Source organism: Heterodontus francisci, chromosome 34, assembly GCF_036365525.1.
Source record: "Heterodontus francisci isolate sHetFra1 chromosome 34, sHetFra1.hap1, whole genome shotgun sequence".
Lineage (NCBI taxonomy): Eukaryota > Metazoa > Chordata > Chondrichthyes > Heterodontiformes > Heterodontidae > Heterodontus > Heterodontus francisci.
Window position 1 is genome coordinate 7,458,421 of NC_090404.1, and position 24,997 is coordinate 7,483,417.

Genomic DNA, 24,997 nt, shown 5'->3' on the forward strand with positions numbered 1-24,997 from the left:
ATTTGGCTGAATTAATCACATCTGGGACTGGAGCATAGCAGAGGGCCCTTGCACTTAGGTTTCTGAGTGAATTTTTCATTAATTTCATCTCAATTTCTTTTCCAATCACCATGGGGGATCTGTTACCCAGCATTCCCCCGGAAGTGAATATGCCCTATTCACTCCACAGGAGACCAGAACACAGGCGCAGTGCTGGAGTGAATCTGGAGCTTGTGCAGTGTCACTTTGATCAGAGCTGTGTGAGTACTGGAGACGGTTTTGCAGCGGGTGAGTGTTGGCGGGGCACGGGAGGAATGGAGTGGGCAGGGAGGCTTCAGAAACACCTGGTGTAGGCTGCAAGCCCCAAATAAGAACCTCCAGAGTTTGCTCTTATTTAAGGACCTCCAGCTCCTGCGTTTGCAGCTCCAGGGATTTTTCCAGGGACTCCCTTGACATTTCTTCATGGATGAAGATTTTGGGAAGGTTGTACTCATCGGTTGCAGGCCCGCTGGTGGCTAATCAGGCCTAGCCATGACTGGCAATTCTCCCACACTGGGTACAGGTGAAGGTGTAGTTGCTGCTGGGGGAAATGGAATCTCTCCTCCTCCTCCTTATCACTTTCATGATCGTTCTTTGTTCAGTCTCAAAATGTCTGTAGCCCTCCTGATGTAGCATCTCCAGGCATCATGATCAGTGGCCTGAACTTCCCATTGGTGGTGGTTGATGTTACATTCAGAGAGGAACTTCAGAGAGTCCTTCAGACGTTTGCATGGGGCCCCTCTGTTCCTTTTACCAGTGGTCAGCTCTCCATACGACATGATCTAGGGCAGGCGATTGTCTGGGCAATGTGACCTGCCCAATGTAGTTGGCTTTGCAGGAGGATGGCCTCGATGCTGGTGATGTTGGCTGTTTCCAGGACTTCAATGTCTGTGATGCAGTCCCGCCAGCGGATCTTGAGGCAGCGCTGATGGAAGCGCTCTAGAAGGCGTACATGACGGCGGTATAGGACTCATGACTCGACACCATACAGAAGGGTGGTGAGGACTATGGCTTTGTACACTTTGAGTTTGGTCTGTTGTCTGAGGCTGTGGTTGCTCCACACTTGTTTGTAGAGTCTGCCGAACGTACTTTTTGCTTTTGAGAGCCTATTGTCCACTTCCTTGTCGATAGTGGCAGCAAACGAGATGACACTCCACAAATAAGTAAATTGCTTAACGGCATTCAGCTCGGTTCCCTCGACCATGCTTGGTGGTCAATATTTGTTTGCAGCTACAAGGCTTTTTCCAGGGACAGCCCCAGGTTAATGGCCGCCATCTTGGCTGAGCGAGGAGCAGAGCCCATGCGTGGCCATCTTGGTGATGACAGAGTGGGCGGGGCTTCAGGGTCCCAGTGACCAAGAGAGAAAATCATTGACTCAATGATTTGATTCTCACTCTGCACACGGGGGCTGAAGAACTGAACCCAGCCAAAGTAGAAGGAGGGAGAAAACTAGTAGTGGAGGAAAGAGATGGTGCGATGGCTTTGGATTTCAGCACAGGGAGGAGGGAGAGTGTGTGGGACGGGAATTTACTGCTTTGGGGGACCAAGAGAAAAAAATATTCCATAGAAACTAGAATTGACTGTAATGAATTTCTATTCTGCACTGACAGTGATGTCTTTTATAAACTTTTATAAGGTATTGGAAGGGAAGGATTTGCAGACATTGATTTTATTCCCACTCTGCACACAAGGGGTTTCTCACCATCTCTCCTGAAGGTGCTGGTAAGTGCTGGGGTTACTTTTACATCCCATTGAATTGTAATAGAAATGATCAGAAATTGTTGAACTCAGTGTTGAGTCCGGAAGACTGAAATGCCAAATTGAAAGATGAACTGCTGTTCCTCAAGCTTCTGTTGAGCTTCATTAGAACAGTGTAGGAGGCTGAGTGGAAGTAGAACAGACAATTAAGATGACAGGCGAGCAGAAGTTCAGGGCCATGCTTGCAAACTAAATTCTCTACCACAGAAGGCAGTGGAGGCCAAGTCATTTAAATATATTCAAGAAGGAGATAGATATATTAATGCCAAAGGGATCAAGGGATATGGGGTGAAAGCGGGAACAGTGTATTGAATTAGACGATCAGCCATGATCTTTTTTGAATGGCAGAGCAGGCCCGAAAGGCTGAATGGCCTACACCTCCTATTTCCTCTGTTTCTATGAATGGAGGTGTTTCACAAAGCAGTCACCTGATCTGCGTTTAGTCTCCCCAATGTATCGGGGACCAAATCATGAATATAGTATACTGAATGGTATGAAATAGAAGTAAATTGCTGTTGCACGTTGAGGAAGTGTTTGGGGCCTTGGACAATGAGAAGGGCAGGTGTTACATCTCCTGTGCTTACATGGGAAGGGAAATGGGGGTTGGATGTGATCGAGCTTTGGACCAGGGTGTGATGGAGGGGATGTTCTAACCAGAATGCTGAAAGGGGAGGGGAAGATGTGTTTGGTGGTGGCATCAAACTGGAGCTGGGGCAAATGATGGAGGATGATGTGTTGAATGTGGAGGCTGGTGGGGTGGAACAAGGGGAACCATATTGTGCTTCTGGGAGATGGGGAAGGGATGAGAGAAAAAGTGTTGGAAATGGAATGGAGGAGTCTGGAGGGAGTGGGTGAATAAACTCTGAGTAACTTGGGTTTCATACACACCAAGTGCAGCCCCAAATTCCAATATAAAACAAGGGACATCCGATTTACAATCACCTCAAACCCGTCCCGTGTTTGCACCAAGCGGAGCAGCAGCTGTGGGGTTTCTCCCAGTGACCGGTCCGGTTTAACAGACGCCATCTTTGTAGGGTGCAATGTGCAACAGGGCGCATGTGTGGCCATCCTGGGCCAGGAAGCAGGAGGAGAGAATGTTGTGAATTTCTATCCTGGACTGACAGTGATGGCTTTTGTAAACTATTTTACAGGGGATTCGAAGGGGAGGATTTAAAGACTGGAAATACAAACCAAGCAGCAAATCAAGATCTTAGAGTTGCATGATTCATCAGGATCTGAATATTAAATGTTTGTTCTTTATGTGGGAAAAAATTTCAGACATCACTGACTGGAAAAGCACCAAGACACACACACCCGAGTGAGTGTTCCAGTGCACTGACTGTGGAAAGAGCTTTAACCAGTTACACAGCCTGAAAAAACGTTACACCATTCACAAGAGGGAAAAGCTGTACACCTGTTCTTTGTGTGAACGAGGCTTCAAGTGAGCGTCCAATATGGAGAGACGCAAGGACACCCGCACCATGGAGAAACCATGGAAATGCAGGGAGTGTGGGAAGGGATTCAATTACCCGTCCCAGCTGGAAATTCATCAACGCACGCACACTGGGGAGAGGCCGTTTACCTGCTCTGTGTGTGGGAAGGGATTCACTCAGTCGTCCCACCTCCTGACACACCAGCGCACTCATACTGGGGAGAAGCCATTCACTTGCCCCCTGTGTGGGAAGGGATTCACTTGGTCACACGACCTTCAGAGACACCAACTTGTTCATTCTGATAACAGACCTTTTAAATGTTCAGAATGTGAGAAGAGCTTTAAAAGTATAAATGAGCTGTTGAGACATGAACGCACTCACACTGGGGAGAGGCTGTTCACCTGCACAGAGTGTGGGAAAGGATTCACTCAGTCATCGTGCCTGCTCAAGCACCAGCGAGTTCACACTGGGGAGAGACCATTCACCTGCTCCATGTGTGAGAAGAAATTCATTCAGTTAACTTCTCTGCTGGCCCACCAACTTGTTCACACTGATAAGAGACCTTTTAACTGTTCTGACTGTGAGAAGAGCTTTAAAAGTAGAAAACATCTGCTGAGACAACAACCCACTCACACTGTGGAGATGCCGTTCACCTGCTCTGTGTGTGGGAAGGGATTCACTCAGTCATCCACCCTGCTGAGACACCAGCGAGTTCACAAGTGACTGCAGGGGTTGGATTCTGCTGTTATTGCTGCTGTTAATCACATCCAGACTGAACCATGTTTCTTTTGCTGGTTATTAATAACCCCTCTGACTGGGCGAGAGTTTAATATTCTGGATAAACGTCAAATAAATCAGCTTTGTTTCCAACACTGTAGAGTATTTGTTTCCAGGAAAAGAGGTGACTAATTGAAATGCTGCTGTTGACAGTTCTATTTTTGGGCCTTTTGTCCTTTGTTAAAGCAAGACTTGTATTTTTGTAGCACTTTTCGTGACATCGGACATCTCAACACAAGAAATAGGAGCAGAAGTAGATCATCGAGCCTGCTCCACTATTCAATATGACCATAGCTGATCTTGGGCTTCAATTCCACTTTCCATATCCCTAGATTCCCTGCGAGATCAAAAATCTATTTATCCCAGCCTTAAATGTATTCAATGATAGAGTGTCCACAACGATCTGGGGTGCAGAATTCCAAAGCTTCACAACCCTTTGAGTGTAGTAATTTCTCCTCACTTTCCCACATTGAACACCATCTGCAAAAACTTGGCAGATGGTGTTCAATGTGGGAAAGTGTGGGGTCATCCACTTTGGTAGGAAGAATAAAAAGACAGATTAGTATTTAGATGGAGAAAGACTACAAAATACTGCAGTACAGAGGGATCTGAGTGTTCTTGTGCATGAAACACAAAAGGTTAGCACGCAGGTGCATCAAGTAAGGCAAATGGAATTTTGGCCTTTATTGCTAGGGGGTTAGAGTTTTTAAAATAGAGAAGTCTTGTTACAACTGTACAGGGTGTTGGTGAGGCCACACCTGGAATACTGCATACAGTTTTGGTCCCTGTATTTAAAGAAGGATATACTAGCATCGGAGGCAGTTCAGAAAAGGTTCACAAGGCTGATTCCTGGGATGAAGGAGTTGTCTTATCAAGAACGGCTAAACAGGGTAGGCCTTTATTCATTGGAGTTTAGAAGAATGAGAGGCGACCTTGGAGAAATGTATAGGATTTTAAGGGGGCTTAACAGGGTAGATGTTGAGATGTTTCCACTAGTGGGGGAATCTCAAACTAGGGGACATAGTTACAGAATAAGGGGGCACACATTTAAAACGGAGATGCAAAGAAATTTCTTCTGAGTGGATCTCTGGAATTCTCTGCCTCAGAGTTGTGGAGGCTAGATCACTAAATGTATTTAAGGAGGAGGTAGATAGATTTTTGAAATCTTGGTGAGACAAGGGTTAGGCGGAGCAGGCCCGAAAGAGAAGTTGAGGCCTGGGACAGATTAGCCATGATCTTGTTGAATGGTGGGGCAGGCTACAGGGGCTGAATGGCCTACTCCTATTTCTTATGTTCATCTCGGTCTTGAATGATTGACTCCTTATCCTGAGACTGTGTCCCCGTGTTCTAAATTCCGAGACCAGTGGGTACAATCTCTGAGCTTCTACCCTATCAAGCCCTTTCAGAATCTTGTATGTCTCAATTAGATCGCCTCTCATTCTTCTAAACTCTAGAGAATATAGGCCCAATTTACTCAGCCTCTCATCATAGGACAACCCCCTCAAGCAAGGGACCAATTTAGTAAATATTCACTGTACTGCCTTCAGTGCAAGTATATCTTTTATTAAATGTGGAGAGCAAAACGGCACACTGTATTCCAGGTACAGTCTCACCAAAGCCCTGTAAAATTTTAGTAAAGCTTCTTTTATTCCTGTACTCCAATCCCCTTGCAATAAAGGCCAACATGCCATCTGCCTTTCTAATAGCTTGCTGCACCTGCATGTTGACTTTGTCTGTTCCTTGTATTAGCACCCCCTAGTCTCTCTGAACATCAACACTTACCAGTTTCACCCCTTTTTAAAAAAAAAATTCAGCTCTTTTTTTTTTTATGACCAAAGTGAACAACTTCACACTTGCCTACATTATACTCTGTTTGCCATCTTGTTGCCCACTCACTTAACCTGTCTATATCTCTTTGCAGCCTCTCTATATCCTCCCCACAGCTTACCTTTCCACTGAGTTTTGTATCATCAGCAAACTTAGATACATTACTCTGTCTCTTCATCTAAGTCATTAATATAGAGCGTAAATAGCTGAGACACCAGCACTGATCCTTGCGGCACCCCACTATTCACTGCCTGCCAACTTGAAAATGCCCCATTTATGCCCACTCTCTGCTTCCTGTTTGTTAACCAATCCTCTATTCACACTAAATATATTACCCCCAACACCATGAGCCCTTATTTTTCCTATTAATCTTTTATGTGGCACCTTATCGAATGCCTTTTGAAAATCCTATCATACTACATCTACTAATTCCCCTTTTATCTATCCTACTAGTTAGAACCTCAAAAAACTTTAATAAATTTGTCAACAGGATCTCCCTTTAGTAAAACCATGCTGACTTGTTTTAATCATACTATGCTTTTCCAAGTGCAATGTTAAGACTTCTTTCATAATAGTTTCCAGCATATTTGCAATGACTGATAGGCTAACTGGACTGTAGTTCCCTGTTTTCTCTCTACCTCCTTTCTTAAAAAGGGGTGTAACATTTGCCAACTTCCACTATGATGGGACCATTCTGGAAAATCATAGCCAGCGCATCCACTGTCTCTGCAGCTATCTCTTTTATAACCCTAGGATGTCGGCCATCTGGTTCCAAGGACTTGTCAGATTTTAGTCCTTTAAGTTTCTCCAATATGTTTTCTCGGCTGATATCAATTTCCTTACTCTTGTTAGCCCCTAGGTTACTGCCTGTTTCTGGTATGGAACCTGAGTCTTCTCCTGAGAAGACTAACAGAAAATGCCTCTGCCCTTTCCTCATTCCACATGATGATTTCTCCTTTCTCTGCCTCTAATGGAACATTGTATGCTTTAGCTACTCTCTTCCTTTTTATGTACTTATAATCTGTTCTTATATTGCTGGTTAGTTTGCTCTCATTCTATTCCCTTTGCTCTCCTGTTTGCATCTAGTTTCGTTTTGAAAGCATCTCAACTTATTTGCCTCAACCACTTCTACATTCTACCCACTCTGAGTAAAGAAATCTCTCCTTACTTCCCTATTGGATTTATCAGTAATTGTATTCATGGCCCCTGGATTTGGATTCACTCACAAGTGGAAACATTCTCTCCACATCTACTCTGTCCAACCCATTGATAATTTTAAAGAGCTCTATCATGTCACCGCTAAGTCTTCTGTTTTCGGAATATAAAAGTTCCACCCTGTTCAATCTTTCCCAATCGCTGTAATCTCTCAGTTTACTGAATCCATCACTATCCCTCACCAAGACTTGTACAGGATGGCGGCCAGTGACCCCGCTCCCCCGGGCCTGTCACCGCGGGGTAAACCCGGGGCCTGTAGCCTGCCCCGGGTGTTTATGATGCTTCCCAGCCCACTCACGGCTCCAGGTCCCTCCCCTGCGCCCACAATCTCCTCCCGCCTCCCGTGCCGCCTGAGTCCGACTCTCACCTGCTGCAACAACGTCTCCAACACTCCGAACAAAATGACAATACGCATGCTCCAGATACAGTCCAGCACTGCGCCTGCGCGCGGGACTCCAATATTGTGCATCAGGCAAATTCGCTTCCGCGCAGAATTGTGGGTAATATCCCCGCCATTGAACGTCCTAATTGCTGTCTCAGAATCACAGAAATGTTACAGCGCAGAAGGAGGCCATTCGGCATTGGCTCTCCGAATGAGCAATTTTCTCAGTTCCATTGTCCTGCCTTCTCCTCATAACCTTGCATATTCTTCCTTTTCATGTAACTGTCTCATTCCCTTTTGAATGCTTCAATTCAACCTGCCTCCACCACGTTTTCAGGCAGCACATTTCAGACCTTAACCACTTGTTGCGTGAAAAAGTATTTCCTCATGTCACTTCTGCTTCTCTCACCAAATACTATAAATCTGTGCCCTCTCGTTCTCGATCCTTTCACGAGTGGGAATAGTTTCTCTCTACTCTGTCAAGACTCGTCATGATTTTGAATACCTCTATCAAATCACCTCTCTGCCTTCTCTTCTCCAAAGAAAACAGTCCTAACTTCTCCAATCTATCTTCATAATTGAAGTTCCTCATCCCTGGAACCATTCTCGTGAATCTTTTCTGTACTCTCTCCAATGCCCTCACATCTTTCCTAAAGTGCGGTGCTCAGAACTGGACACATTACTCCAGCTGAGGCTGAACTAGTGTCTGATACAAGTTCAACATAACGTCCTTGCTCTTGCACTCTATGCCCCTATTAATAAAGCCCAGGACACAGTATGCTTTATTGACCGCTCTCTCAACCTGTCCTGCCACCTTCAATGACTTATGCACATATACACCTAGATCCCTCTGCTCCTGCACCCCCTTTAGAATTACACCCTTTATTCTATATTGTTTCTCGGTGTTCTTCCTACCAAAATGAATCGCTTCACATTTCTCTGAATTATAGAGATACCGGCCATCTTTGTAATGGCAGCCAAATGGGTACAAGTGAACCAAGATCAGAATTAAAATATACTTGTATAATATTTTGCCGGAGGAGAACGGCAAATAAAGTCCATCCCTCCAGGAGCAAGGCCGCGGAGAGAGCCCGAGGCTCGAGTGGGAGGCAGCAGCCGGCAGCCCCAGGGCTGGCCTCTCTCCTGGGGAGGACACCACTCTGCCTGGGGCCACCCAAAACACTGAAACATGGGTATTTTAATGTCACAGCCTTTGAGGGGGAGGCAATGGCTGCGAGAAAACCTGGTTGATAAAGTAAAAAGGCAGGAAGGTAACAGCTCGAGACAGAGTGAGAGTTTGGGAATTTGGTAAGTGTGGGATTTCAGGGGTTAATTTTAAGGGTTAATCTCTTTTTAAAAGCTAGTCAAGTTTGCATTTAGCTTTTGAGCACAATTTACTGTTAAAGTTTCTTTATGTCTTGGGAATAAACAAATTCCCTGCTGGAGGGCCAGCTACAATTAGTTTATGAGGTAACTGATGAGAATTGGCTTCTCCAGCCAGCAGTGCATGACTCAGCTCTGTAGAGATTTTGCGAGTATAAGTACAGGTGGTCTAACTAAATGCATGAACTAAGCAGGCACGAAGGTAGCAGCTCGATACAGAGTATGAGATTCAGAATTCGGTGAGTGTGGGAAATTGGGCGCCGTAGGAATTTGCTAAGTGTGGGAGTCCAGTCAGTGTGGGAATTCGGTGCAATGATGGAGGGGCGTGCTGCTCTGGCCTTTTGCAAAAAAATGAGTAGTCTGAAAAAGGGAGCTGGAGACTAGCAGCGAGACGAGAGCTGAAGCCTAGAAGGGTTAATTAGGTGAGCAGGCAGGTGAGTGGTCACTGAGTTTTAGGTTGTTGACTTTTCTAATGGGAGCAGTATAACTGGTTTGGGAGATATAGCATGGCATTAAGTTTATATCCAGAGTGGTAGACTAGACAAGAGCGCAGCCGGTGAGGGAGCAGAGCCAGAGCAGCTGATTAGAAAAGAGCGGGTTTTGGAATTTGAGCATCAGCTGGCATCACTGTGGCACATCTGTGAGGTTGAGAGCTTTATGGATAGCATGTTTTTAGATGTGGTCACCCCACAGCTTAAGAATATGCAGGGAGAGAGGGAATGGGTGACTGTCAGGCAGCCAAGAAGAAAAAGGCAGGTAGTGCAGGAGTCCCCTGAGTGCCTGTCATTTTCCAACCGATATCCAATTCTGAATACTGAGGAAAGTGATGGTTCATCTGGGGAGTGCAGCCAGAGCCGGGTCCATAGTACCATGAGTGGCTCAACTGTACAGGGGAACACTAAGAATACTGGAAGAGCAATAGTGACAGGTGATTTGATAGTTAGGGTAATAGACAGGCATTTCTGTGGCCACAAATGTGAGTCCAGGATGGTGTGTTGCTTCCCTGGTGCCAGAGTCAAAGATGTCACTGAAGAGCTGCCAAGCACCCTGAGCAGGGAGGGTGAACATCCAGCAGTCATGGTCCACATTGGTCCCAGCGACATAGGTCGAAAGAGGGATGTGGGCCTGCAGTCAGTGTTTAGGGAGCTAGGCAAGAAATTAGCAAGCAGGACCTCAGAAGTAGTAATCTCCAGATTACTTCCAGTACCACGCACCAGTGAGTATAGGAATTGGAGGGTAATGCAGATGAATGCGTGGCTGGAAAGATGGTGCAGGAGGGAGGGCTTTAGATTCGTGGGACAGTGGGACCAGCTCTGGAGGAGATGGGACTTGTACAGACCATATAGGTTGCACCTGTACAGAGATGGGACAAATTTCCTTGCGGGTCAATTTGCTGGTGCTATTGGGGAGATTTTAAACTAACTTGGCAGGGGTGTAGGAACCAGGAGATAATAGAAGAGAGGAACAACAAGGTGCACAGAAAATTGAGAGACAGATTGTACTAGAGTAGGAAATAGTAAAGTATTAGGTGGGGTCAGAGTAAGAGGGAAAGTAATAAAATCTAAATTAGGGTTACCGTGCATGTTTATGACTGCGCGGAGTGTAGCAAATAATGTTGGTGAGCTGCAGGCCAGATAGCCATGTGGAAGTAAGAGGTTGTGGCGATAACGGAGACCTGGCTCAAATAAGGGTACTAAATATTCCTGGATACTGGATGTTCAGGAAAGATAGGAAAGGAAGGGGAACGGGTGGCAGTTTTGATTAAGAACATTGCAGTGCTGGTGAGAGAGGATGTCCCAGAGGAGTCAGGGACGGAATCTATTTGGCTAGAGCTGAGGAACAAAAAAGGTGCAATTACTTTGCTCCATGTAGTCTATAGATCACCAACTAGCGGGAGCAATGTAGGGGACAAATTTGCAAGGAAATTACAGAGAGTAGTTATAATGGGCGACTTTAATTATCTGAATATAGACTGGAATAGCAGCAGTGTATAGGGCAGAGAGGGGCAAGAGTTCCTAGAGTGTGTTCTGGAGAATTTTCTACAGCAGTATGTTTCCAGTCTAATGCGAAAGGAGGCACTGCAAGACCTGGTTCTTGGGATTGAGGTTGGCCAAGTGGATCAAGTGTCAGTAGAGGAACAATTAGGGGATAGTGACCATTGTATCATAAGGTTTAGGCTGGCTATGGAAACGGATAAAGAACAAGCCAGAGTAAGAATAATTAACTGGGGGAAAGCCAACTTCAATGGGATAAGAATCGATCTAATCCAGATAAATTGGAATCAAAGGGTGGCAGGCAAAACGGTAGCTGAACAATCGGCTAACTTTAAAGAAGAGATAGTTCGGGCACAGTCAAGGCATATGCCCATGAAGGGAAAAGGTAGGGAAAACGGCATGACACTATGCTTGATGAGAAATGTAGCCAAGTTAGGAATAGTAGCTTTGCTGAGCTTTGCTAGTATGATTTAAGTTTGTAGAAACTGCAATGAAATAGTTAAAAGTAAATGCTGATGATGAGAAGTTGTATAAGACTAGCTAACGCCGGTAATTATAAGGATATCTGTTCCTTTATGGCACGATTGTGTAGCACCCTGTGGTTTGGAGCAATGGACTCTTGTAAAACACATGCTGTCCATCCCTATGTGATTGATGGTAAGAAATGTGGGGCCCCTCTTATCACTGTATACGACCACTGTTTGGTGTAACAGCAGACTGCATGAAGCACTCAGGAATGCAAAATTAATAAAGATAACAGGATCACAGGACTCATGACAATTGTGGGAAGCGAAACCAGAATGTTGCTTCTGACTCCTCTGCTTTTGCTAATTATCTTGCTTGTCTGTTTTCTTTTGCTGATGCAAAACAATATTATGTTAGTAACAAGTATGTATTGAGAATAGAGGGTATTGTTAGCCTCAGTAACAAATGTACTGCACGTTGTCACTTGGTTGAAAGTTAAATTGTACCGCACTGATTGGTTAAACAAGGGGGTGTAGCATGAATCTTAATATATAAACAGTAGTACCTGTATCACGAACGGTCACTTACTCTGGTGGACCCGACAGACTCTGTTGGAGTCAGTGCTGCTGTGTCAGAGTAAGTCCGCCGGCTAATGCGCAAATAAAGTAATTGATTTTACCTACACATCTGACTCGGTATATTTACTGAACCAGACTGAAGGCAAAAAGAACTCAGATTAACATTTTGGTGTCAGAAGTGGGATCTCAGCAGACGACCGCCGATCATCAGCGAAATCAGAATCAGACTAGTCTTGGACGGAGAGAGAGGAAATGGGCCTCCGATGTGAGTAGTTGATATATGACCACGTCGGTTTTCCCCTGTCTCATAAAAGTTTGATCACTCGCTTATGGTCAGGTAAGATCGTCTGGACGAGATCAACGATCAGTCTGGCGGATTAGAAAGATAAGGATGTCGAAGTAGGTACGACTGAGGTTAAAGTTAAAGTAGGTCGTATTAAGCTACAACTGAATGTTGATTGAGGTAGGTCGTTTTAGAACAGCTGACACTCAGGTTTAGTCTGTTTCTTTACAGGACGGCTGATGGGACTGAGGTTAAAATTAAAGTAGGTCGTATAGACTACGACTGAAGGTTATGGCAGGTCGTTTTAGAACGGCTGAAATTAAGGTTTTTTTTATTGTAACTGTTTAGATAATAATTTGTAAGTAATTTTAACTCTTGGACTGTAGGGGCAAACAACGCAGTTCAAGAATAGTTTGTGATAATAGTTTGGAATATGGGAAACTGTTTAGATAATACAAGTGATTCATCCTGTCCATTACAAATGTTGTGTAATAAATATCCGGATAAAGGGAAAGACTTCAGACAATTATCGGCAGCCTTAAATAAGAAATTAGGAGATCAATGGCCCTTAGGGGGGACAAAAGATTTGGAAGTGACTAAAAAAAACCAAGAAAAAATCTGGAAACAAAATAAAGGCAATAGGGCCAAAGAATTAATTGGATTATGGAGACAATATTGTCAGGAGGAAAAAAAAATAGAATCCTCCTATCAAGTTGGCAAGAAAACGCCCTCAAATTAGGAATACCGATTAGTGAAGGGGGAAACCAAAAGACACTAAAAATTCTGTTGATCCCAACATTAACTGCGCCTGTTCGTCTCCTTGTGGGTGGTTCGTCTTTTGTTTGTGTTAATGCTGCTACCTTTGTGTTAATGCTGCTTACCTAAAAAAAAAGAGTGCTAATCGAGTGTCAAGAAGGTTTTGAGAAAGTAGGAGGAGTAGAAGGAAGAATGGACTCAACGGCTTCCAAGAAGGAAGGGTCGCCCCTGGGGACAAGTAAATCATGTCCTCTGAAGAAAGGCAACCCACGTCCATTTGCCCACTCGAGAAAGACGCAGAAACGCCACGGTAAAAATATGTTTTAAAGATAGGTATGTTTTAGAGTAAAAACAAGTTACTGTGTCTTTGATTCGACTGTGAGAATGTTGGAAGCTTCCGCGAATGAATTGAATGTCTGGAATGTACAGCTTGTGTTCTGTACAACTTGTGTTCTGTAGAACTGACTGTCGTTAAGTCTTTGTTGTCTGGCCTTAATGATGAGAGAATGAGTCTGTTACTTTTTCTATTTTTACAAGTGTATATTTTGTGGGAACCTTGAGTCATGTTTTGGTTGTGAATTAGTTGAACCTGTGTGTGTTCCTTGACATTGGGACAGGGAATTTTGAAAGAGATTTGGTATTTTGAATTCGTAACCCATTACAGAAATCAATTTTCGAAGTTGTTTGGAATTGAATGAGTGTGAAAAGTGATTGCTGAGTGTGTTCATTTCGATTTAGTGTTGTACACCCAGGAATGGGATATAAAATTGAATTATATTTTAAGTTAAAATTTTATTTTTATTTTAAAAGTTGGTTTTGCAGCTGTGAAAAGGCAATGAACAAATTTCTAAGAGACAAGTTTCAGCCTTGAAGGTCTGAAGATGTTTGGCAGAAATCCAACTTGAAGTTTACCACTCCTGCTTTAATTGGAGTTCCAGTTTAAAATCTGTTCTAGTTTTTTTTTTGGAGTTTAAATTAAAGACATGTTTTACTGACTGTTTTTAGTAGCAAATGTCAGGAATTGGATATTGGTTTAAGGGAGAGAAGGATAAACAAAGGAGATATAGGAAAGATTCTGTCTGTTTAAAGTTTGTTTAAGAAGCTGGTGTTAAATATTTTGTGTTAAGAATGTTAAATAACTTTTTCTTTAGTTTTTGGTTTTATTACAGTCATTTGAAAAGGCGCCTGAAGAAAGAACAAGAAAATGACGTAATTTACCTATCTTTTAAAATAAGCACGTGCTATTCTGTTCTGTGTGTAGTTAATAAGTAGTATAAGTTAATAAGTCTGAATTGAATTAATACTATTAAGGTTAATTGACCTGTTTAAGTTGAAGAATTGGAAATTTCATTGGTTGCCACAATGAACTTTCAAGTTTATTATGTCATGTTTTGGAGGAGTCTTCAGTTCCGGAGAGAGGACTCACTCATATAACATTGGCAGTTTTGATTTTAAATATTATTGCAGTGAATTGGAATTTGGAATCATCTTTGTTAAAAAAATAATAATCCTTGGATTAGAAACCTCTTATAAAAGATGCAAAAAAATAAGTTTGGAAACAATTGGAGTTTAATCTAAAATGCTGTCTTTCCTGATGGAGATGGGTTCCTTTGAAGTTGATAATGTTACTGAAGATTTTGTTGTTTGAGAATCCCAAGGATAAAAAAAAACACATTTAAAATGGAGTTTAGTTCTTTTCCATTAAAAAAAGGGTTACGTAAAGCGACGCAGTGGAGAATGCTTTGCTCCGCCCCCTTGGAGACAAGCAAGAAATTAACCCTGCTGCAACTATCTTTATCAATGAGACAAAGTGCTTGAGAAGGAGAGATAGTTGCAAGCACTTCTGTCTTTAACGTACAAAAAGTACAACCAAGTCTGGGCATAAGAAATTGGAATCAATAAACAAAATTTAATTGATATGAGTGGTTATTTAAAGCATTCAAAGGGAAATTTACTGTTATTTGAATTTGGAATAATCTGAGATGTCAAAAATCCAGTTTAATTTGGCAAGTGATTTAAGGAATTAAAATGTCATCTAAGGTTAAAAAAAAAACAAACAATATGCACTAATGTCTGGAATCAAATGGAAATGTTTGATTTCTGTTTTAAGGAATTATGAATATTAATTGTAAAGGTTCTCCAGGGCTCAAAATGAAATAGAATTATAATTAATAGGAATTGGCAATCCGATCTGGCTGATGCAAGTGCTAATAAAGGAATTCTGGGGATAAACAAATAGTGAAATAAACAGCTAATTTTCAAGAAGCCTCGAATTGTCCAGTGAAAGTCAGGAAAGTGTAGATAAGATTAGCAATTGATAGTTTTCTCTTGGAGATATGAGTTTTTAAAGAGAGCTACATTTGAAAGTCTGGCCATAACCTGAGACATCAGGACCCTGCAGGGGGAGGTGAGCAAAGATCTCGGATAGACACCACCACCCCTTTTCCTCACCGCTGATATTTGATCTTTTGATAAGATCACCTGAGAGTTCAGAATATGTGGCATGACAGTGGAATACCAGTGTAAGTGTGCAGATGTGATTTGTTATTTGGAAAGCAACGGAAGCATTTGTGGCATTTTCAACTTCAAAGGCGAGCAACCCTAAGGATACCAAAAGGATTGAAAAAAATAGATTAAAATGGAGTGTGGTTTTTTTCCGATCAGAGAAGAAAAAGGTTTTGTAAAGTGACGCAGCTGAGACGATTTTGCTCCGACCCTTAGACACCACCCCCAGCCCCCCCGCCGCAGCTGCTGTTTTTCCATTTAACCCACCACACAATTTTGCATTGTTGAGAGTAAAATTTGTACATATTGGACATTGTTAAATTTTAAATTTCTAAATTGACAGATAGAATTGGACAAATTAACCCATTGGGCTCAGAGGCAGAGCCACAGTGGATTCTTTGTGGGTTGTTTTTAAGCAGGTGACGACAGGCCATGTGAGAATTGATGCCACAGCAAGAGATCCAGCAGCTTTGAGAATTTAAGACCTTAATTGCAGACATCAAATATCACAGCATCTTTATCAATGAGACAATTTTCAGCATCTGCAGTATTTTGCTTTTATTTTAGTGGACAATTAAATCTACCAGGTGTGTCAGATTTTGACAGCAAAGGCCCTCCAGGGACCTTTTGTGTCAAAATAATGGGGGGGGGTGTACAAGGGAAGGAGCCAACAATCAAACCAGCATTCAAAATTTATTAAACGGACAACAAGCTCCAATTACCACGATTACCCCCACATTTTAATTACTAACGAGTAAGGTTACGACCCAACAGCCACAAGTGACTGGTCTCCCTTGCCCGGCCTTGACTACAGGACCAGAAAATGGACTTGCGATAATGAAAACTAATAAAATTGTATATGATAATATAAAGCTCGAGTTGGTACCGGTAATATTGAATATCTCAGATATCCAGCTACCTGGCTGGTGCCCTGAGAACAGAGAGTTGTACAAGGTATTACTGTAACAATTGCTGAGACAGGAATTTGGTAATGAGGGAATAAAGGGAAAGAGACATAAACATAGTTTAGTGAATGACGCAGCCACAGTCCTTAATACGGGAACTTCAATTGTCAATACTATAGATTTGGAAAATGTGGACCAGAATGTTAGAACACTTAGTCAGCTAGTAAAGGATATTTTTAAAAAGGAACAAAAAAAGGAACAAAAAAAGGACAGAGTGGTGTAGCTAAAGTAGGAAAGGACTTGATGAATACGGTGACAGGAAGGGTGATGAGACTGCCAAGGTATGTCGTAGCAGGTGGTAAGGAAGTAGGACCCATGAGAGAAAGGGTTAAAGATTTGTGAAGGAGCTGTGCAGACAACTGCACAAGGTGAGGCAGGAGGTTCTATAGAAACATGATAGAGGAACAGACAAAGGTGCCTGTTGTGGGAGACAAAGTAATGGTAAAGGGAAGGGCTGATAGAAATACATGGTCCCAATTGAAAAAATATAATCAAGGGAATAATGGTAGTATTGATAGGCATTTGGATTATTATTTGATGGGTTACTAACTGGGCAAGGATTGTGGGGAACGAAACCCGAGCACAACGGAACCATATAGATAATTTCGAAAGAGTAGAGATGATAAGAATATGAATTAACTCCTGGATTCCCCAGGACATGTTCGGTCCCCACAGGTAGACATGTATCCCTCATCAGAGGATACTCACAACATGGACACCTGGTGACCACAAGGGCAGTGTGTTTAAATTACAGATATAACCACTAGTGGCGAATGGGAAAGAACCGGACTGCAGTGGCTGTGGGGCCTGATGCTAATATCCGGAGAGGAAGAACAAAGACCCGGTAATGGATGCACAACGGATTAATGAAAGGAGTATTAATATGGACTATATGAACTACGGGGCATTGCACAACATGTTGGATGGGAAGTGTGTACGGTGTTCCACAGATGACCGTGCTAACTGCGTGACCAGACAGAAAGGGGAAGGGGTAACTGAGAGCTGTGTCTTTGGAATTGTTTGTGCCCCTCCCATTGGGCAACAGATCAGGAACGTTGAAAGGAACATGGATAGTGTGTGAGTACATCGAGCCCAGGGGAAGCGTTGTATGATAATGTTAAACATGAGATTGTGCCTGTCCTGGTCAACATCTCAGGGATGCAAATGCTGGGATATTGTACGGAACAGGCAAAAAATATGTATAGTGTATTAAGTAAGATTGTAATGCAGCAGGCTGCCGATGCCATGGGTGCCACTAGATTTAGAGGCCTGGATCAGCTTTATAGAACAAAGTAGAAAATATAGGGGTTATAAGGGGAAAAGATTACATAAAATACAATAATATTTTACCCCATGTTATGGAAATTGGAAAAGAGGTAATTGGAACAAGATTGTCCATTGTCTGAGTGTAGTCTGGAAAACCAGGTGGTCATATGTCCTCATCCTATAGAGAAAATGGCAGAATCAAAATGTGGATTTAATACCACTGTAAATTACACCATGAAGACTAGGAAAGCATTGTCAGGGCTAACCCATGTTGCCTATATGGGAAAGGGGAGATATTGCTTAATCACCACAGCGAAGGAGTACCAGTATAGACATAAATGGACTTGTCCGGTGAGCAACAGTACATTTTGATTCAACCCACAAATACCAACCAGAGTAGGGAAGATGGAGTTGGTACAGATACATAAACAAAAGACAGAAACAATAACTGTGACAGAAAGTATTAAGGAGGATTTGACAAATTATCACCAGGAATATGAATATACTATTCAGCCATTGCCCACACGCTTGGGTAAAGAGAGACAGCATCTAGAAGTTATTGCTGTAGTGTACTACAATTTGGAACAACAGTCGAAGATGCTACAAGATGAGATTGACGAGATAAATGATTCTACCTGGCAGGGGGACTTATGGAACTGGGGGGTCAGACGTGCAGATACACCCCTGGTTTAGAATTATCTCCCATGTCCTGATAGTGGTTTTGGGTATCATGGTGTTATATGTGACTTACATAATTTGGCAACTTTTGAAATTAATTAGGCAATGTAAGAGGATATATGAACACAGGTTGGACAGCTACCCAAAAATGCAATCAGTATTCGAACTTACTCTATAAATGAATAGGCAATTAGTTATGCCACACAAGGGTAAATGTATAACCTATTCATATATTGTTAAAATGAATCAGTGAATGATCAGTATACTCGAAGAATGAAATTGCGACTGTATTATGTTCGCACAATTGATGATGTAATAGTGATGTTTAAATTGTGCTTTCTTCAATATTACACTGCTTATGCTTTTGCTTTGCAAATGAAATTGTAATTGTACAAGTGTACCACCTTTTCTGTTGTAGACAAGTATTTGAAGCCCCTGCAAAACTTATGCCTTTACAGAGTTCCCACAGGCCCCACTTGTGGCACAAGCAGGCAACGTATTGAGTGTGACCTCTCCGGGTGTTGAAGGCTGTTACTAGACAAATAGAGACCATTAAAGGCACCTAGGTGGGATCAAGGGATTGATTATTAAAAATGTTTTGAAGAATCAAAGGGGGGACTGTGAGAACAGAATTAGATTAGATTAGATTAGAGATACAGCACTGAAACAGGCCCTTCGGCCCACCGAGTCTGTGCCGAACATCAACCACCCATTTATACTAATCCTACACTAATCCCATATTCCTACCAAACATCCCCACCTGTCTCCATATTTCCCTACCACCTACCTATACTAGTGACAATTTATAATGGCCAATTTACCTATCAACCTGCAAGTCTTTTTAGCTTGTGGGAGGAAACCGGAGCACCCGGAGAAAACCCACGCAGACACAGGGAGAACTTGCAAACTCCACACAGGCAGTACCCGGAATCGAACCCGGGTCCCTGGAGCTGTGAGGCTGCGGTGCTAACCACTGCGCTGCCCAATTATATGGGAACATTTAAGATGAAACAATTAATCAATTATGTACTGCTAACAAGCTAGTTTCAGTGCTGCAGGGAGGGACAGCTTATCAGAAATGACTTCATAACTTCAGGGCTGCAGAGGCAACTTGGCCTTGCAGCTGGGATAGAGAGCGAGAGAGCGAGAGACATTGTACTTCAACAGCATTCTTCTTATCTCATCACCCAGACATGACACACTCCTAAGGAACACAATCCTTTACCCAGGTGGTGACATGCAGTACATCTGTTACTGAGGTTAACAATACAGTCCATTCTCAATACATACTTGTTACCAACATAATATTGTTTTGCACCAGCAAGATAAAAGAAAGCGGACAAGCAAGCTAATTAGCAAGAGCATAGGAATCATCAATAAACATCCTGGTCTCACTCCCTACATAGATCATGAGTTCTGTTTCTACCTTGTGACAAGTAATTGCGGCGCATCCTGCTATCTCTATTAGGTTTACATTCCTGAGTGTTTCATGCAGTCTGCAGTTACCCAAAGCAGGGTAGTATATACTGATAACAGGGGCCCTATATTCCTTATCACTCACACAGGGATGGACATCATTTGATTCACAGGAGTCCATTTGTTCCAAACCACAGGGAGTCACACAATCAGGCCATAAAGAACAGATGTCTTTGCAATTACCAGTGTTGGCTATTCTTTGCAATCTCACACTCTCAGACTTTACTTTTAACTATCTCATTGTGGTTTCTGCCACCTAAAATCAAAGCTACTATTCCTAACTTGGCTATATTTCCCATTAAGCATAGTGCCATGCCTTTCTGCTCACTTCCACATTCACCCCTTTTATCATTCTATGATAATCTTCTCTCTACTGATCAACTTATATATGAATGTATATATATTCACCCGGATTATATGGATCTATTTACTCAAATAACATTTAAACAGTATAATATAAAAGCAAATATAAAAAAACTTAGCAACTGCTGAATCAGAAAGGTAGGCTGAGCCACCCTCGGACAGGGGCATGGGTTGACCTGGTCATTATGTTATTCCTAACTGTTCCTTAGGATTATGTCATGTCTGGGTGATGAGATAAGAAGAGTGCTGTTGAAGTACAATGTCTCTCTCTCTCTCTCTACCAGCTGCAAGGCCAAGTTGCCGCTGCAGCCCTGAAGTTATGAAGTCATTTCTGATAAGATGTCCCTCCCTGCAGCACTGAAGCTAGCTTGTTAGCAGTACATGATTGATTAATTGTTTCATCTTAAATGTTCCCATGTAATTCTGTTCTTAAAAATTCTAAAATCTAAATTCTGTTCTCAGTCCCCCCTTTGATTCTTCAAAACATTTTTTAAAATCATTCCCTTGATCCCACCGAGGTGCCTTTAATGTTCTCTATTTGTCTAGAAACAGCCTTCAACACCCAGAGGGGTCACACTCAATACGTTGCCTGCTTGTGCCATAATAGGGGCCTGCGGGAACTCTGTAAAGGCATAAGTTTTGCAGGGGCTTCAACTATCTGCTTACAAAATAAAAGGTGGTACACTTGTACAATTACAATTTCATTTGCAAAGCAAAAGCATAAGCAGTGTAATATTGAAGAAAGCACAATTTAAACATCACTATTACATAATCAATTGTGCGAACATAATACAGTCGCAATTTCATTCTTAGAGTATACTGATCATTCACTAATTCATTTTAACAATATATGAATAGGTTATACATTTACCCTTTTATGGCAGAACTAATTGTCCCTCCTTTGACAGAGCAAGTTCGAACACTAATTGTTTTTTCGGGTAGCTGTCCAACCTGTGTTCATACATCCTCTTATATCGCCTAATTAATTTCTAAAGTTGCCAAATTATGTAAGTCACATTTAACACCATGATACCCAAAACCATTATCAGGACATGGAAGATAATTCTAAACCAGGGGTGTATCTGCACGTCTGACCCCCAGTTCCATAAGTCCTCCTGCCAGGCAGAATCATTTATCTTGTCAATCTCATCTTGTTGCATTTTCGACTGTTGTTCCAGATTGTAGTACACTACAGCAATGACTTCTAGCTGCTGTCTCTCTTTACCCAAGCATGTGGGCAATGGCTGAATAGTCAAATCCTCCTTAATACTTTCTGTCACAGTTATTGTTTCTGTCTTTTGCTTATGTATCTGTACCAACTCCATCTTCCCGACTCGGGTTGGTATTTGTGGGTTGAACCAAAATGTACTGTTGCTCACCAGACAAGTCCATTTATGTCCATACTGGTACTCCTTCGCTGTGGTGGTTAAGCGATATCTCCCCTTTCCCATATAGGCCACATGGGTTAGCTCTGACAATGCTTTCCTAGTCTCCATGGTGTAATTTACAGTGGCATTAAACCCACATTTTGATTCTGCCATTTTATATTTAGGATGAGGACGTATGACCACCTGGTTTTCCAGACTACACTCAGACAATGGACAATATTGTTCCAATTACCTCTTTTCCAATTTCCATAACATAGGGTAAAATATCATTGTACTTTATGTAATCTTTTCCCCTTATCACTCCTGTATTTTCTACTTTGTATAATTGCATCCCTAACTTATCTCTCAGAATTACAGGTATTCCCAACACTACTCCAATACTCATAGATCCTGTATTTACACATTCCTGATCTTTCCATACTTTTAGGTTTTCTGATTTGGCACCTGGTAATTTTATCATTTGTGTGACTAGTTAAGTATTCCAACTGGGTGTCATTGATCCAAACTGGCACCTGTCTTGCATCAATTTGCCTCGAATTTGTTCCAACATTCACGAACTGTATGTACGACAAACACTCTCATTATTTGAAATGTCACTGTTGACTAATATTATATGTTACTGGTTACTAAAAGAATATTTCTAAATAGACAAATTGTCTCCCTTGCCTTTGCTCTGGTTTTCATCCTCCTTCGCTGCACATAGTGCCTGTATGAACGGCAAGCTAGTATGCCCCATATTATGGCCAGTATTAACTGTATTTTACTATGGAGGCACCGGTATTGAATCCGGTAGCAACGTCATTAACTATCCCTCTCCTTGTCCTATAAAGTTGATTCTGACCTCGAAATCTGACGGCACCCATGGCATTGGCAGCCTGCTGCATTACATTCTTACTTAATACACTATACATATTTCTTGCCTGTTCCGTACAATATCCCGGCATTTGCATCCCTGAGATATTGACCAGGACAGGCACAATCTCATGTTTAACATTATCATACAACGCTTCCCCTGGGCTCGATGTACCCACACACATCCATGTCCCTTCCAACTTTCCTTATCATCTGTTGCCCAATGGGAGGGGCACAAATAATTCCAAAGACACAGCTCTCAGTTACCCCTTCCCCTTTCTGTCTGGTCACGCAGTTAGCACGGTCATCTGTGGAACACCGTACACACTTCCCATCCAACATGTTGTGCAATGCTCCGTAGGTCATCTAGTCCATATTAATATTCCTTTCATTAATCCGTTGTGCATCCATTACCGGGTCTTTGTTCTTCAGGCCCCACAGCCACTGCAGTCTGGTTCTTTCCCATTCGCCACTCGTGGTTATATCTGTAATTTAAACACACTGCCCTGGTGGTCACCAGGTGTTAGTACTTGTCCATGTTGTGAGTATCCTCTGATGAGGGATACATGTCTACCTGTGGGGACTGAACATGTCCTGGGGAATCCAGGAGTTAATTTATATTCTTATCATCTCTACTCTTTTTAAATTATCTATATGGTCCAGTTGTGCTCGGGTTTCGTTCCCCACAATCCTTGCCCAGTTAGTAACCCATCAAATAATAATCCAAATGCCTATCAATACTACCATTATTCCCTTGATTATATTTTTTCAGTTGGGACCATGTATTTCTATCGGCCCTTCCCTTTACCATTACTTTGTCTCCCACAACAGGCACCTTTGTCTGTTCCTCTATCATGTTTCTATAGAACCTCCTGCCTCACCTTGTGCAGTTGTCTGCACAGCTCCTTCACAAATCTTTAACCCTTTCTCTTGCGGGTCCTATTTCCTGCTATGACATCCCCTGGCAACCTCATCACCCTTCCTGTCACCGTATTCATCAAGTCTTTCCTACTTTAGCTACACCACTCAGTCCCTTTTGTTCCTTTTTCAAAATATCCTTTAGTAGCTGACTAAGTGTTCTAACATTCTGGTCCACATTTTCCAAATCTATAGTATTGACAATTGAAATTCCGTATTAAGGACTGTGGCTGCGTCATTCACTAAGCTATGTTTATGTCTCTTTCCCTTTATTATTCCCTCATTACCAAATTCCTGTCTCAGCAATTGTTACAGTAATACCTTGTACAACTCTCGGGTCTTCTCAGGGCACCAGCCAGGTAGCTGGATATCTGAGATATTCAATATTACCGGTACCAACTCAAGTTTTATGTTATCATATACAGTTCTTTTAGTTTTCATTATCGCAAGTCCATTTTCTGGTCCTGTAGTCAAGGCCGGGCAAGGGAGACCAGTCACTTGTGGCTGTTGGGTCGTAACTTTACTTGTTAGTAATTAAAATGTGGGGATAATCGTAGGGGTTGGAGCTTGTTGTCCGTTTGATAAATTTTGAATGCTGGTTTGATTGCTGGCTCCTTTTCTTATACACCTCCAATTATTTTGACACAAAAGGTCCCTTGAGGGCCTTTGCTGTCAAAATCTGACACACCTGGTAGATTAAATTGTCCACTAAAATAAAAGCAAAATACTGCAGATGCTGAAAATTGTCTCATTGATAAAGATGCTGTGATATTTGATGTCTGCAATTAAGGTCTTAAATTCTCAAAGCTGCCGGATCTCTTGCTGTGGCATCAATTCTCACATGGCCTGCCGTCACCTGCTTAAAAACAACCCACAAAGAATCCACTGTGGCTCTGCCCCTGAGCCCAATGGGTTAATTTGTCCAATTCTATCTGTCAATTTAGAAATTTAAAATTTAACAATGTCCAATATGTATAAATTTTACTCTCAGCAATGCAAAATTGTGTGGTGGGTTAAATGGAAAAACACAGCAGCTGCAGCAGGGTTTTTTTTTTAAGGGGCGGAGCAAAATCATCTCAGCTGCGTCACTTTACGAAACCTTTTTCTTCTCTGATCGGGAAAAAAACCCACACTGCATTTTAATCTATTTTTTAAAATCCTTTTGGTATCCTTAGGGTTACTCGCCTTTGAAGTTGAAAATGCCACAAATGCTTCCGTTACGTTCCAAATAACAAATCACATCTGCACACTTACACTGGTATTCCACTGTCATGCCACATATTCTGAACTCTCAGGTGATGTTATCAAAAGATCAAATATCAGCGGTGAGGAAAAGCGGAGGGCTGGTGGTGATCTGAGATCTTTGCTTACCTCCCCCTGCAGAGTCCTGATGTCTCAGGTTATGGCCAGACTTTCAAATGTAGCTCTCTTTAAAAACTCATATCTCCAAGAGAAAACTATCAATTGCTAATCTTATCTACACTTTCCTGACTTTCACTGGAAAATTCGAGGCTTCTTGGAAATTAGCTGTTTATTTCACTATTTGTTTATCCCCAGAATTCCTTTATTAGCGCTTGCATCAGCCAGATCTGATTGCCAATTCCCATTTATTATAATTCTATTTCATTTTGAGCCCTGGAGAACCTTTACAATTAATATTCATAATTCCTTAAAACAGAAATCAAACATTTCCATTTGATTCCAGACATTAGTGCAT

General features: G+C 42.1%; 1 protein-coding gene across 1 annotated transcript; it reads left to right on the forward strand.

The window, feature by feature from the left end:
* The first annotated feature begins 3,230 nt into the window (after nucleotides 1-3,230).
* LOC137348558 (zinc finger protein 436-like) lies at nucleotides 3,231-3,932 on the forward strand. Its single transcript, XM_068013857.1, has one exon. It carries the CDS (start codon nucleotides 3,231-3,233, stop codon nucleotides 3,930-3,932), a length of 702 nt encoding a protein of 233 aa, XP_067869958.1.
* Nucleotides 3,933-24,997: the final 21,065 nt, after the last annotated feature.

Coding starts and splice junctions, on each gene's coding strand:
- LOC137348558 (XM_068013857.1), top strand. CDS start 3,231: ATGGAGAGACGCAAGGACACCCGCACCATGGAGAAACCATGGAAATGC.